The sequence below is a fragment of the Saprolegnia diclina genome (assembly GCF_000281045.1).
Source record: "Saprolegnia diclina VS20 unplaced genomic scaffold supercont1.7, whole genome shotgun sequence".
NCBI classification, from domain to species: domain Eukaryota; phylum Oomycota; class Saprolegniomycetes; order Saprolegniales; family Saprolegniaceae; genus Saprolegnia; species Saprolegnia diclina.
The window spans coordinates 728116-742855 of record NW_008246074.1 but is presented as its reverse complement, the minus strand read 5'-3'; the positions used below and the strand labels follow the sequence as shown (position 1 = coordinate 742855).

The 14740-nt window shown below is 59.1% G+C and overlaps 5 protein-coding genes across 5 annotated transcripts; 3 read left to right on the top strand and 2 right to left on the bottom strand.

Annotated features, from left to right (window-relative positions):
• Positions 1-1267: 1267 nt before the first annotated feature.
• Positions 1268-6888, top strand: SDRG_03128 (hypothetical protein; the record flags this gene model as incomplete). Its single annotated transcript, XM_008608750.1, has 24 exons — positions 1268-1374; positions 1420-1581; positions 1631-1857; positions 1911-2236; positions 2278-2329; positions 2383-2593; positions 2637-2795; positions 2842-2920; positions 2967-3251; positions 3300-3386; positions 3445-3745; positions 3800-4023; positions 4073-4199; positions 4260-4417; positions 4468-4579; positions 4621-4996; positions 5042-5146; positions 5187-5317; positions 5367-5718; positions 5763-5922; positions 5968-6033; positions 6078-6264; positions 6314-6602; positions 6651-6888. 24 exons carry the CDS (start codon positions 1268-1270, stop codon positions 6886-6888), a joined length of 4521 nt encoding a protein of 1506 aa, XP_008606972.1.
• Positions 6862-8499, bottom strand: SDRG_03127 (hypothetical protein). Its single transcript, XM_008608749.1, has 11 exons — positions 8408-8499; positions 8129-8359; positions 8036-8084; positions 7914-7995; positions 7760-7869; positions 7643-7713; positions 7537-7595; positions 7433-7493; positions 7276-7383; positions 7122-7224; positions 6862-7074 (listed from the first exon to the last, which is right to left on the bottom strand). The coding sequence occupies exons 1-11, from the start codon at positions 8468-8470 to the stop codon at positions 6914-6916; spliced, it is 1098 nt and encodes a 365-aa protein (XP_008606971.1). The 5' UTR covers positions 8471-8499; the 3' UTR covers positions 6862-6913.
• A 412-nt stretch (positions 8500-8911) lies between these two features.
• Positions 8912-10510, bottom strand: SDRG_03126 (hypothetical protein). The gene has a single exon (XM_008608748.1). The coding sequence runs from the start codon at positions 10494-10496 to the stop codon at positions 8946-8948; it is 1551 nt and encodes a 516-aa protein (XP_008606970.1). The 5' UTR covers positions 10497-10510; the 3' UTR covers positions 8912-8945.
• A 386-nt stretch (positions 10511-10896) lies between these two features.
• On the top strand, positions 10897-12980 carry SDRG_03125 (hypothetical protein; the record flags this gene model as incomplete). The annotated part of the gene is made up of 2 exons (XM_008608747.1): positions 10897-12082; positions 12130-12980. 2 exons carry the CDS (start codon positions 10897-10899, stop codon positions 12978-12980), a joined length of 2037 nt encoding a protein of 678 aa, XP_008606969.1.
• Positions 12981-14222: 1242 nt separating this feature from the next.
• Positions 14223-14692, top strand: SDRG_03124 (hypothetical protein; the record flags this gene model as incomplete). Its single annotated transcript, XM_008608746.1, has 2 exons — positions 14223-14651; positions 14690-14692. 2 exons carry the CDS (start codon positions 14223-14225, stop codon positions 14690-14692), a joined length of 432 nt encoding a protein of 143 aa, XP_008606968.1.
• Positions 14693-14740: the final 48 nt, after the last annotated feature.

The following is a 14740-nucleotide window of genomic DNA, read 5'->3' as shown; positions in this document are numbered from 1 at the left end:
GGCACGATGAGGCCAATGACAAAGTTGTCGTACGAGTCGACGAGGAAACCAGAGCCAGCGACAAGCATCGCACGGAGATGCGCCTTGGAGAACGTGGCCTGATCGAGGTTGGCAAACACCTCGCGGCGGTTCTGCGCGGGCTCGATCGGTGTCGACATGATCGAGTGAAATTGAAAAGTGAGGAGAGGGGTCCTCGGCACACAATCTCCCTGGCCTCAGGCAGGGCCTCTGGCGTGTTACGTCTTTTCTTGGTCCGAGTGGCTTGCGGCCGTAGATTCTTGAGCTTGAAACAGAGATTCAATACAGCGTGCGGTAGAATCTCACTAATGGATGTCGTGCACCGCCGAGGCTGCCTGTGATGGGACCTCACAAAGAACTGGGTCGCCGTTAGAGGAACAATTCAACATAAGGTTTGAGCCATTTCGTGGTCCTGTGTAGGTTCAAATTACCTTTGTCGCCACATGTCACGACTGGAATCTTTGCAGATTCGATCGGTCGTCGCCATGGAATCTGCACAGTGGGATAGCGCCGTCGTGGCCGGCGATCGCAGCAGCCAATTGCTTTTCACCGTGTGCGAACGGGAGGCTAAATGCACGCAAATTATTCACTGTGCGCACATTGAAGTGTATCGATCTACATGTAGCTCGTCGATCGACGTAGCATCCAGGCGGCAACAAACATAAATTGCGGGGTGATGTCAGTGGGGTGAAGTCGTGTTGATAGGCGCGGTGGCCAACCACCCTCTTTCCGTGATCGGTGCGCGATTGTTGAAGCGCTGCTGCCCATTAAGCCGCTCTGGTTGAAGCGACGTAACTTCTATCTCGTCGTCGCCTACAGAGCGACGAGGCTGGGAAGCAATCGAGCTGTTGAATGGTGGTGCACAGGGTGGTGCATTACATGTTTCTGTTGTCATGCAAGGCAAAGTGCCAAGCCATCAAACACCAAAAAGTGGCGTGTGTCCAGCCAAGCCAAACAGCACACCAGCGGACAAAAACACACACGTGTGAAAAAGGCGGTGGCGGTAAGTTCAGTTGATGTTGGTGGCAGTGGGAATCTCCGGTCGAGGGCAACAAAATAGACGCCAAGTGCGCACGCTTCTGTGACGCCCTGATTCTTCGCTCGTCGGAAGGCTGAACCAGAACGAGGGAATTTCGCCAAGGAAGCAGGGCGAGGAAAGGGGTCATGCTCGCGTCGACCGTCCAGGAAGAGCATTTTAGCGTTGGTACAAGGTCGAGATAACGTACTCTGGAGATGGTGCGCGCGTCCTATGCTTCCGCAAAGGCACCCACAACGTGACGATTGCGCCGTTGTCAACGCCGGCCTTGTCTGCGAAACTCCAACCCATCTCGAATCTTTGTGCCGCGTCATCGGAATGTACTCTCAAACTCGATACCGCGTCAAACCTCAAACAATGGATAGATCCGCTTCCATGGGGTCGAAGCGGCATGGCGCCGCGCTGCTTCTGCTCGTCGCCTCCATAGCCGCGTACATGCTTCCTACGGTGCCTACCGCGCCGGTGCTAGAGCGCCATATGTGCACGCTGCCTATGATTGCGTTCAAGGCGACGTGGCCGGCTGCCACGTCCGATGCCATGATCGAGACGTCCGCCATGCTCAACGCGCTCGTGTAGGTCTGACGGTGGGCCCGTCGTCGCCTACGAACTGCAGTACCGTGCAGTGTCTTCGATCGAATGGACGACTGCGTCCAACACCATCACGGGCGGCGTCTCGGCCAACCCGGCGTATCAAGTGCAAACCATCGTCTCGACGGGCCGCTCGGCAGCGTCAGTCATTGCCGGCGGGTACTTTCGGCTCTCTAGCTCTTACGACAGCGTCGTCAACATCGACGTCGAGACAGGTACATTAAGCAGCGTCGAGCTCGCTTGTGAGCCTAACGTTATATGACCTTAGGGCGGTCGTCGACGCCTCACCTCTCGTACGAGGCGACCGCCGACCAAGTTCGCCAAGCGCTACAAGCCATCGAAGACCTTCGCGATGTCCGCGTCGCGCGCGACGGGCCGGACGTTAACGGCGGGTACCAGTGGCACGTGACCTTCCATGAGCAGCATCCACGGCCACTCCTGAGCATCCGCAGCAGCAACCTCGACAACGGCGACGTCGCGGTGCTTCTCAACCGTGGCGATGGGCCCATGTGCGAAGGAAGCTGCGGCTATGTACTTGGTCCACTGCGCAACGCTACGTCTTACATCGTGCGCGTCCGAGCCGCGAACGCCGCGGTACATTCACAGTTCTATGTGATGCCCTCACAAGCTTCTAGGGGTCGGGACCGTGGTCCATCGAGTCCGACGCGCTGCTAACGTGTGCTCAGAGTAGCTACGCCAATGCCAAGTCACATTTTGTTTACCTTAGTTGATGACGCTAGGCGTGCCGGATGCTGTCCGCGGACTCCACGCTGTTTCGAGCACCGACACCAGTGTGACGTTAGCATGGGACGCGCCAAAGACACCCGATTGGCTGCCCATTCTTGCCTACGCGGTCGGCTACCACTGCGACTTTGATCCGGCGTGGTCGACGCAGACGACCGTGTCGCCAACGACCGCGATCGGAAGCCTGCGGGCCCATGCCACCTGCTTGTATTGTGTCAGTGTACCAACCTCGTTCGCCAACATGTCGTAGCTTTCGTGTGCAAGCGGCCAATGCCGTCGGTCTAGGACCAATGGGCCCGATGCTAACAGCAATGACACAAGCGTCGGTGCCGTCACCGCCCCAGACCGTCACGTTGGTCGCGAACACCGCGACGCCGGAGGAGCTCACGCTCGCCTTCACCGCGCCCACGTACGCTATTTCTTTTGGCATTCCCATAGCCCCATGGTCGCTGCAGTGACGACGGCGGGTCACCGCTCCTCGGATACCGCGTCGCGTACAAACCGGTGCATGGCTTGGCGTGGACAGAACTGAAAGTTTGTATACCATCGTTGTTTGGACGGGTGGTGACAAATGCCCTAGCTCACCAACGCTACAAGCGTGCAGTTGGCCAACATCCAGGCCTACACCCGGTACGTTGCTCGCGTGGCGGCGGTCAACGCGATCGGTGCGAGCGCCGACGCTGTGTCCGTCATCGTTCGCAGCAGCGCCCGGCGCGAGTTTCCGGCACCGCCAGACGACGTCACTGTGCTTCCCAACGCCCGTTGCATTCTGTTGGGCACAGTATCATCTGCAGCCGCAAATGCCGACGATCTGGTCTACATGGGCGGCACTGCCAATGGCGGCGTGGACGGCAACGACGGCCAGGTAGCATTTTCAACACTTCTGACGAGATCACCCGACCTTCAATCACAGAATGGATTGATCGTGCTGCACATCTACTCGACACTTGGACTGCGGACTCAAGAGCTCGTGTTCGACGTGTCGGCGGGTACAACTCAGGTGGAGCTTTGTGTCATGTTGAGTTCGCTCTATCCATGCACATTATTGTCTGGCGTAGACGTTTCCAGTACCCCCACCCGACACGGGCACGTCGTGGGCGTACATCGACGTCTTTGCGTGGGGTGGGGGTGGAGGCAGTGGCAAGAACCAGGTCTGTCCAACGTGCAGCGCCGGTGGTGGCGGCGGGTTTGGCCGGGCGCCGTTCGCGGTCACACCCGGCGACGTCTTCTTGCTCACGATTGGCGGTGGTGGGCGCGGCTATCGCAGCGGAGGGAGCGGCGGTACCGGTGGTGGGGGCTATGGTGGTCGTGGTGACTTTGCCGGTGGCGGTGGCGGCGGTGCCAGTACTGTGCAGCGGGGTAAGGGACGACTACATACATCGTCGATCGCGATGACGACATTGAATGTTTTAGGAGACACACTTCTCGTGGTTGCAGCGGGCGGTGGCGGCGGCGGGTCCACGGACTATTGCTGCTCCAACGGCGGTGGTGGAGGTGGCAACGATGGTGCACCAGGCGTCGCTGTCACGGCGGCCACCCTGCAACTACCACTTGCCACTTGCAGCCGAGACGAGTTTCACTCGCACTTTGTGTATGGAGACACCCGAGACTTTACGGGTCGACCCGCCCACGACAACGTGCAGCTTTCTTCTCTACATCCGGTGAGCTCACTTTTGCTGTATGTAGAACATTGAGTTTGGGTTTTCGCCGTACGCAGATTATTCGCAGCTCGCGCTACCCGGTGCCGGTGGATCGTCGCAGGGTGGTGGCGCCCCCGGACAACAGAGCTCGTACCGCCACACGACTACAACTGGTATGTCATACCCACTTCGGTTGCTCGTCGCGGTGGTCACGCCTCTGAACTATGGCGTAGTCTCATCGAACGGATATCACCTCCACGGTGGTCAAGGCGGGGACAGCAAGAACGGTGGTGGCGGCGGCGGCAGTGGGTTCTACGGCGGCGGTGGTGGTGGGGGCGGCTTGGCAGGGGCGGGGGGCGGCGGTGGCGCCGGTTACGTCAACTGCGCACTGGTACCTACACATTGGCTTTGCGCTATTGGCAATGAGACAGCTCGTTTTAGGCGTATACGTCACGACTCTCTATGCCACCGCCGTCGCTTTTGGTACCTCAAAACCTTACCGTCTCCTCGACGCCACACGCACTGATGTTAACTTGGCGCCCGCCACCCGCCGGTATCATCCAACCCTAGAACCCATGACGAATCGAGGTGTAGGGTTACTGGACACGATCACTGGGTATCTCGTCCAGGTCGCCCCCGGTGTCGCCAACGAGGACTTTGCTACCGCTGGAACAACGACGAGCACGAGCTTTGTTGTGGACGGGCTTTTGCCGGCCACCGAGTACGCGGTGCGCGTCAAGGTCCTCGCACGATATAACCACGGAACGGAGAGCGCGCGCGTCACCACTACTACTGCCAACGTCCCCGAGAATGTGTGGACATGGGTCCCACCAAAGCAGCTGATGCAAGGCAATGTTGGCGCGGGCTTGTACCACACAGATGCACCGACGGCGCAGAGTCAGCCGGCACCGTCGCTCCGTCGCGGGCACTCGCTTGTTGCGATTGAAGCGTTTGTCTATCTCTTTGGCGGGTACATTGGGCTCCACTTGGCGTCATGTAACGTGAACGCGCGTAGATTCGGCCCTGGTTATGCCTGTCAGCGGGGCAATACGGGCGACTGCAGCACGAGTGCGCGCGACAACAATGAGCTCTGGCGCTATCACTCGCGAACGCAAACCTGGTTTGTAATACACGAGGTATCAACTCATGAGGCGCTTTAGGCTCCAGCTGCTCGTACCTGGTGGTCCTAGTCCGCGGGAGAAGCACTCGGCCGTCAACCTAGGAGGTGCGAACATGCTCGTGTTTGGGGGTCGGCAGCTGCAAGCGGACAACTCGCCGGCGCTCTTCAACGGTAGAACATGTACCGACCAAACTCGCTTACCATCCAAGAATGTCGATAGATGTGTGGTTGCTCACAGGTGCGAGCGTCTGGAGTACGGTGACCACCGGTGCAACCACTGGCGTCAATCTGGCGATCCCGGACGGGTTGGATCTCTGGACGACGGCCGTCGCACGCACCGATGTCTCGGTGACGTGCATAGCAGCGCTGACGGTCACGCTTGTCGTCCAGCACGCGTGTCTGTCCTCGCTCGAGATTGGCTTGTACGGGCCGGGCCCCGATACCTTTTCACCGCTTCAAGAGGACAGTATCTCGGGCGTAAGTGCGTCCGCGGAAGCCACGTGGTCCATCGACAGCTTCAACCAAACGACATTCGGACGATCGCGGACGACGCCCACCGCTCCGTCCACGCGGTGCCACGAATCGAAACAACGAGGTGGCTCACTGCTGTGGTTAGGGGTCACCGGGTCGAGTTGTTTGCGTCTGCCAATGCCTCAGCGTGCACGCCAGGGGCAACAACCCTGACGTTTTCGTCAAATGGCTCGGCGAGCAACCGGCCGTTGGAGCCATTTGAGGCGTTCCTGCATCTGCCCGCGGGGGGCGTCTGGACGCTACAGGTTCGCTGAGCGAGAAGCGTTCGATCGTGCTGAGTGCGGCGCTAGATCCACGACACGACCCAGGACGGCAACAGTGGCGTGCTTCTCAGCTGGAACATTGCATGGACAATGGTACGTGGGACCGGCATCGAGTAGTACAACCCTCAAGAACGTAGAAACCGTGTGTACCGAGCTACCAGTGGAGTAACCTCACGCCTTTGATCGCCGGTGTGCCGCCAACGCCTCGGTACGAGCATGCTGCGGTCGTCGTTGGCACGAGTATGTTTGTCTATGGTGGCAAAACCACCGGTCTCGTCAGTGTCAACGACCTCTACCGACTCGACTACGTCCCAGGCAGCTCGAGTAGAGCCACCATTTTGCATGGGAAATTGGTCACGAGCACGTGATCTAGGCAATGCGTGGGTCACACTCTCTGCCGTGCCATTGCAGCGCTACCACCGACCGTCGGGACACCTCTCGTACCTCTCGCCTTTTGAGCTGCTGCGCATTTCGTCCGGGCTCACCGCTCCAATCTTCGACGACAGCACGGCCATGGTCGAGCTGATGTACTCGAGCATCAGCGCTCCGGGCGATCCCCTTGCCGACATTCCGGTGGCGGGAACGCGACCGCGACAGCGATACTTTAGCGCTGTCGCCGGCCTCGAAACCTCGTCCGAGCTTAGACTGGTGCTCTTTGGCGGGTAGTTTGCAACTGAGAGATGAGATTGTTCGAACGGTACTATGTGTAGGCAAGACCACACGGGCTTTCTTGGTGATACGTGGGAGCTCCGAATGCTGCAGCCACCCAATCGACCGTTTACTCAAAGCGACGTCTGTGCGTGGCGGCCTACGAACGCTCAAATCCAAACCGAATGGAGTGCGTCGTGCGGCTATACAAGTGGCGCGATGCAGACGTGTCCCGTCGCCCGCATCTTGCTCGCTGCATACTGCTCTCAGACATACCAGAGCATCGCCAACCTCTACTAGCTCAAAAGGAATACATGTGTGTGGCTTACGAAGCGTCTTGTTGGTTCTGGTCGTCGTACGAGACGTCGAGGGCGCCAAATTGACGACCCAGGAGTGCCAGCACGCGCGAAAGAAGCATCTCGACTTGGCCTGGTGGCGTGTACTCGTCGTCCTTGGACTCTGCGATCGTCACGAGCCGCGGGCGACCTACCGACGCCGGTTACCACTGTGACAGCAGTACAAAGTACACATACCAGCTGTGGTCAAAAACGTCTCGAGGGCACCAAGCAAACCCTCAATCTCGTCGTCGGACGCTTTGTGCTGTGGCAGGTCCATGCACGGTCCCGCCCACTCCATCTGGCACAACGACATTTACATACCTGTTGTACGATACATCATTATACGTACCATAGCCAGCTCGTCGCTCGACGCAGCGAGCAAAATTTTGCGAAAAGCCGCAAACTGCTCGACAATGGCCGTCGGCGACAGCGTATACACGTCGATGAGCGGTGCCATCTAGATGTGTTTGTATGTGCAATTTTGTCTTCCACCTCGTAGACGGTACGTGGGCATCATAGGCGGCGCCGTCGTCCCATATGTGTTCTCGAAACAGCGTCTTGATGGTCCTACGACTCGATGATGCCACTTTGTATCCTGCTGCTCTCGTACGATGCAAAGAGGCGGCCGTGCTCGAGCCGAGTGCTGTGCGGTAGCTCCACAGTCTTCTTCTTTCTCACGGGTAAGACCAGTCGAGTACGAGAGCAGACGAGCCTACCTTGTAGGAGAGATCGCCATAGATACAAGAGAGGAGCGACGCCGTGTCTTCGCCCATCGCCCGCGTAATATCTACGACCGCATGACGCCACTGCGAGTAGAGGCAGCACAGAGCGACCTTGGCGAAATGGGTTGAGCGTTGAAAAGTAGTCGAGGCAAATGTCGAGCACATAGGGGCCCTCGGGCACTGGCGCCGCCGGGAGCTCGGCCACCGTGAGCTCCAGCGACCTACAAACTAAAGTCATTCCGATGCAGCTCCTCTAGAGACGTACGCTGGCTTGTCGAGCGCGTCGCGTGGCGCGTAGAGGTTCTCATCGATGAAGTACGACTCGTGGCTCGTCACGCCAAGGCAGCCTACGCGCTCTGTCGGCTGCGTCCATGAACAAGCGCCAACCTGTCGCTTTGTGCTGGCCAACGTCAAAGGCGTGCGTCCCAATGGCCATCTGCAGTCTCATAATGACGTGCGAGGACGATCGTCGACGTCTACCTGCGTCGCCCACGGTGGCTTGATCCATACGAGGCGGTGCATGTGGCCGGCGTACGCCAATGGTAGCAAGAACGATGCAATGCCTGCCTCGGAGGCGTCGAGGCCGTCGTACAAGGCGTCGGGCGAGAAGATGGTCGCCGCCGGAAGACTCGGTGGAAAGGCCAAGTCGGCGTGCGCGTCCAAATGCACAATCGTAAAGTTGGCAAAGGGCAGGCGCCGCTGCCGAATGGCCTAGCCCATAGCAAGCCTCTTAGAAGCCGCATGCATGGCGCAGCCTACGCGGTGAATGGGCTCGAGCACGTGGTGGTGGTCGTCCACAACGTGCACCCCGAGTGGCTCCATGCGGTCCCAAAATGGCGTGTGCAACGACGTGCAGAGTCCCAAGCTGTCGACAAACCACTAGATTTGGCGTGCGACTAAACGCACGCCATTTTGAATGCAACCATCACCCATGACCTACATCCAAAACCCTCCTCAAACTACTCGTTTTCGGTCAGAAAACACTACTTTTTCAAATTCCAAACTTCATTATCCCGCAGCTCATTGCGCGGTGGGTCTATCCAAACGCAATGTATCCAAGTATCCAATGTATCCGATGCGTAGGATTCATTCGCCACACCCGCGTATCCAGAGCCAGCTGCATCGGCTCTTGTCGGCGATTATGACCATCAAGTGCCATCTCAACGCGCCGACATCCTGGGCTTATCGTATATACCCTTGGCCGAGGCCAGTGACTACAACGCTATTTCCATGTCCGTACGCAGATTCCCCAACGGCGGTAACTCAACTGAACAAAAGTGGTGCATGTTCGAACGCCTTACATGATGCTGCAGCTGCTCTCCTTCTTGGGCTCTGGTGCTTTCGGCGGCTCGGGTGCCTCGGACGGCGATTCTTGCCGCGGCTGCCACGACTTGGGCAGACGCCGCTCCTTGTTGCTACTACTGCGGTGGTCGCGGCTATGGGGGTTGTACGCTTCCCGGCGCGACTCGGACGACGCAGTTCGCGGCCGGTGTGTCTGGTGGATCGGGGTGCGCTTGGGCTTCTCGGTTGGCTGCTTCTTGGTCGGCGGCTGAGGCGCATCGGTCTTGGACGGCTTGAGCTGCTCCATGACCGGGTAAGCGATCGACGGCGTCGACGACAAAATCTCGACGAGCTGCGAGTATTCCCAGCTCGTGGGTTTGATCTTGTGCTGTGCGAAGTAGGCGAGGACGGTCGGGAGGTCCCACCCGGTCGTCGACTGCCGCAAGTTCAAGAGGACGGCGGTCAGCGTCTTCTCGCTCGGCGCAATGGTCTCGGTCGCCCGCATGCGGTTGAAGAGCGCGAGCGCCATGTGCGAGTCGGTCGTTTTGGAGCAGAGCCAGAGCGCCGTGTTGTAGTGCCACTGGTCCATCGGCAAATCGCGGGCGATGGCGACGCGGAGCACCTCGATCGCGAGCTGGTTCTCGCGGACGCCAACGCAGCTGTGCACCGCTGACATGCACGTGGCGACGCTGAGCGAGACGCGGCCGGCGCTCATCATGGCCAGAAACTGCGTCACGACCGCGCTCGGGTTCGCGTGGATGCGCTTGCACTTGAGAAAGTACCACGTGAAAAGCTCCGGCGGAATCTCCAGATCGTGCTTGCTGCAGTAGTCAAAGATCGGCGTCGCGTCGGCAATGTGCGTTTGGATCTGGTCGTGCCGATGGTCGGGCACGGGCGACGTGTCCTTGCGCAAGATCATGCGCAGGCACGAGACGAGACAACTCGGGTTGACGGCGAGAACCGCCTCCAAGTACGCGGCCATGTCGCCGTCCGACCGCGTGCGGTGCACGTACATGTCGAGTGTCAGGTTTTGCGCTTTGGCGACAGCCGCCGCGTCCACGCCGGCGACGCCGAGCTCGCTGAGCACGCGCATGACGCTCTTGTTGAGCTGGTGCAGCTTAAAGTCGTGGTCTTGAATGTGCTTGTAGAGAGCGACTGCGCGCGCCATGTCGCGCGTCTTGAGGCACTGGCGGATCATTGTAATGTAGCTCGAGGTCGGCATCGCCGACGGGTTGATCGCGACCGCCGACTCAAAGAGCGCAATGAGATCGCTCGACGACGATTGCGCGTGCTCGACGCCGCTCCGAAAGAAGTCGTTCCAGTTGATTGCAACGTCGCGCTTGATGGCGTACTCGAGCACCTCGCGCACCTCGGCGGCGTGCTGGCCGCGGCTCAGCGTCACGAGGATACCGCGCACCTGCACCGCGTCCGGGACCATGCCCAGCGTGTCGAGGCCGCGGAAGACGGCCATGGCCTTCTCCGGGTTCTCATTAAAGTGCTTCGTGAGCGGGCTCGAGTGCGTCGACGAGAGCCATCGGCGAAGGCCCTGCTTCGCGACCCGCTGCATTGCCCGCCGTCAACACTTTCACACAATGATGACTGGTCCAGCAATGTATGAAAAACGAGCCAATCCGCGGTGAAAACAGGCCTAAATGCATCTGGATTGGTCAAAATAAAAGCCAATCACGAACGACAGCGCAGATCGCAAATATTTTGCAACGACGACCAGGCTGCCGACGGTGGCGGGCAATCGTCTGCTGTACACTTGCACTCGAAAACCTCTACCGTTTAGAGTAGCCTAGCGCTACGGTTGAGTCGACGACAATATGTATGGAGGTCACCGACATTCTGTCCAGAACAACCGGCCTTGGATGGACCCAACTGTTCCTACATGACAGGACTGGACCGACAGGCCACCGAGTGATGTCGATGGATGCGGTCAACTGCTTGTTACTTTTCCTTCGGCGATGACCAGCGCAGACGACGTGCCGTTCGAGACGCGGGTTGCGCGGGTGCGTGAACGCGTCAATTTCTGCTGCGCCAACAAGTCGCCATGCTACGTATCTAGCTTGGCAAAGACAATGACCGACCTCTCCAACTCCCAGCGGCGCCAGACCACGCTGCGCATTGTCGAGTTGCTCAAGCGCGACAAGTCGCTGCAGTTCAAGATCGATACGATTGGGCGCGAGTACATTGTTTCTCGAACGGCGGGAGCCTCAATGCTGCCCCTCCCACCCCCAAGCACCCCACGCCGCGTCGCGCTGTCCCCTCCGATGCCACCGTCGTTGCCAATGCCAGCACTTCCGGGAACGTTTGTCATGATCACGACGCTTCTCCACCTTCAGACGCTCGTGGCGTCGGCGGACCTTGTCACACACAATGGGCCGATCGGCGTTGACATATTGGGGCCGACCGCCGCGCTGGCGGTGCTGCAGCTCACTGTGGGTAGCACGGTCTTCTTCGTCGACTGCAAGTTGATCTCGCCAGCTTTGGTGTGGCACGAGCTGCGTGCGACTCTGCAGAATCCATTTGTGCCAAAGCTCGCCTTTGACGTGTATACCTTTGGGCTCCTCTTGGGGGCACTGGCTGAGTCGGCGACGGTGTGTCCTTTGACGGCCGTTCTGGACCTCGAGCTGGCACTGGAAGCCAAGACGGGTGTCGCTAGCGACGACGCGTTTCACGCGCTGCTCCTAATGCTTGGGATGGAGCCTCCGCCGCAGAAACACTGCCACGCACGCGCAGCAACAGCGCTCGGTAACCGCCCCCTCTCGCACGACTTGCTCGAGGCTGCCACCTGGCACAGTCTTCTGCTTCAGCAAGCCTACGTGAAGCTCCAGCCGTGGCTGTGCGCCACGTCGGACCGACTGGCGCAGTTGGAAGACGCGTCCTCCGTGCGCATCACGGCCGCCTTGACATCGTCCGTGCGCCAAGTCGCGTTTGACGCGGTGTCGCAACAGCTGGCGTCGGTCGAGCTCCTACCCCCGAGCCGAATGGACGCTTCGAAGACTTTGGTTCTTCATCAAGACGATGTGACCAATGTGATTTCGAGTCTGTTGCCGGCGCCGTGGGCCGCCCAGCTCTTGGCGCCCGAGGTGCTACCCCACGTGCACGACATTGATCTCGACGTTGGTCGGCGTCCGTGGGCGTGGGTCGGTGTCCGTGGGCGTGGGTCGGTGGCCAACGGCTCTTTCTCGCGACAGACCCCACGGCGGTGGTCGGTGTCGACGACGTTGCGCGTGTTGTAGCGACGGTCGGAGGCTTTGGCACGGACAACCGAGCAGGTCTCGCGCGGCAACTCCACCGGGTTAGTGCGATGCGCAACCGCAACGGTGACGTGATTGGCGTCACAATGCGGATTGGCCGCTACATGGAAGGATGTGCCGACATGCTCGCCGATATCCTTGCCGACACGGCCAAGAACGTTCTCTTCCTTGGCGCGCCAGGGTGCGGCAAGACGACGCTGGTGCGCGACGTGGCGCGGCATTTGAGCCAGCGCCATAACGTGTGCATCATTGACACGAGCAATGAGATTGCTGGCGATGGCGATGTACCGCACCACTGCGTCGGCCTCGCCCGGCGCATGATGGTGCCGTGCTTGAACGCGCAGGCGGCGGTCATGGTCGAGTGCGTCCAGAACCACACGCCCGAGGTGCTCGTGATTGACGAGATTGGCCGACCGACCGAAGTCGAAGCCGCGCGCACGTGTCAGCAGCGCGGTGTGCGTACGATTGCGTCGGCCCACGGCACGCTACGTAAACTACTCAAGAACAAGCCATTGCGAGCGCTTGTCGGCGGTGTCGAAGCCGTCACGGTCGGCGACGCCAATGCGCGGAAAGGGCCCGATGGCAGCGTGCATAAGATGTGTGCGGAGCGCAGTGACGCGCCCATTTTCGACGTGGTTGTCGAGCTCGCCAAAGGCGAGTATGATACGTGGCGCGTTGTCCTCGATGCCGCCGTCGCTGTCGACGCCATTTTGCAAGGAAAATCGTACGAGGTTCAGGTGCGGACGCGGTCGACGACGGCCTTCTCCGTGCGCATGGAGCAAGCATGAACAGTGCACCTGGGTAAACGCCGAGGTGTATTGAAAGAAGGAGATTCCAAGTTGCTAAAGAAATTGATATTGTACCGTGCGTACCCTAGCCCTAATCCCCCTTCTGCTTCAAACCTCGATACTACGTAATCAAGGAGGCGTCAAGGCTATGTGAAGCATTGTTCCTGCGGTGTATTGCTTCGAGAGCATCGACACTGCAGTCGTACTAGCACGCTGCAACATGGGGCACTTGGAGCGGCACGCTGGTGGCCAGGATCGGCGGAACGTGGACCATGTCTCATACAAATATCGGGTCACAGTTCAACCAGGACCACCTCAGATGTGCGAAAGGATTCGTCGCCAATGCGCTCGAGACGCTGAGACAAAATGGATAGCAAGTCCAGGTTCCGTAAATTCTCGAATATTGAAGTTTCCGAACCGCTGCCGTGGTGGTGTACGCATGCAGTAGTAACACATATGTTCCAACGGACGACTCCCGCGAAGCTCTTAAGAAGCTCCCAGGGACTTCCTAGGAGCGTTTAGTAGAGCTCCGTCTGCCATGTCTTGGGCATACGCGTGCTGCTGTAGTCCGCTGCATCGAAAACCTGCTCTTAAGACACTCCCCGTGTCAAGCTACTCCTTGTGACCTCGGAACCTGCTTGCGTCCGGTGCGATGGGCAAAGCGCTGCCAGTGCCTGCTGCTTGTCCGAACAAGATTGCAGAATACGATCGACCTTTTGCTTGGTTTTCGCTGCCAAAGCCACGGACGCCCCATCATGCGCTGCCTCGGGCCCAGCAAACTACCTCCATTGCGGGAGCAAACGGCTCGCCTCGGCCTTGGTACTGCAATTCTGTCTTGGTTATTAAATATCGAAGATCTGATCGATCGTCTGGCTGGCGATAGCTGTTGCTGGCGATAGCTTCTGGCGATTCGAATCTTGTGTGGGGTCTACCAGATTCGGTCGTATATGTCGTGACAGGTGTGCGCATCTTCGTCGAGCTGACCTCGCGAGCCTTTGGCACGGCGATAGCGCTAACTGAGTACAGAGTACGACGAGTACACGGGTTGCGCCGCGTCCTGGGCTTTTGCACGACACAGCCTCGTTTTGGCACCACCGATGGCTGCTGACACAGAAAGGACTAGGGAATCTAGCATTGTTTCCATTTCGCAACAGCACAGTACGCTTAACTTTCTTTCCGTTTGCCGATCTCACCACACGACCTCGCGGTCCAAGCTACTGGTCACAATTCAATTTGACCTCAATGGCCAGCATCCCGCCCGTCAATAATCGCCGCGAGGTGTTTGCCAACTTTGATGAGGCCACGTTCTCCAAGGCGCATCTCCGTGCGATGCTTGTCGCTGGCTCTGGTTTCCTCGTCGACTCGTACGACAACTTTGTCATTGGCCTCATCGTGCCCATGATTGCGTGGGAGTACTACCACCAGGGCAGTCTTCCGTCGTCGCGCGCCGATGGCTGGGTCAAGGCCGCGTCGTCGTGGGGTAACGCGGTCGGTCAGCTCTCGTTCGCCGTCCTCGGCGATATCCTCGGCCGCAAGAAGGTGTACGGCATTGAGCTCATCATCTTGATTTTTGGCGCGCTTCTCTGCGCACTCGCTGTCTGGCCCGTCAACGGCGAGGCCGACAACGTCCTCATCATGCTTGCCGTCTGGCGCTTCATCTTGGGTATCGGCGTCGGCGGTGACTACCCCGTCTCGGCCGTCATCACGAGTGAGTTTGCGTCCAGCAGCCGCCGCGGTCAGTTCATCGCTGCCGTCTTTGC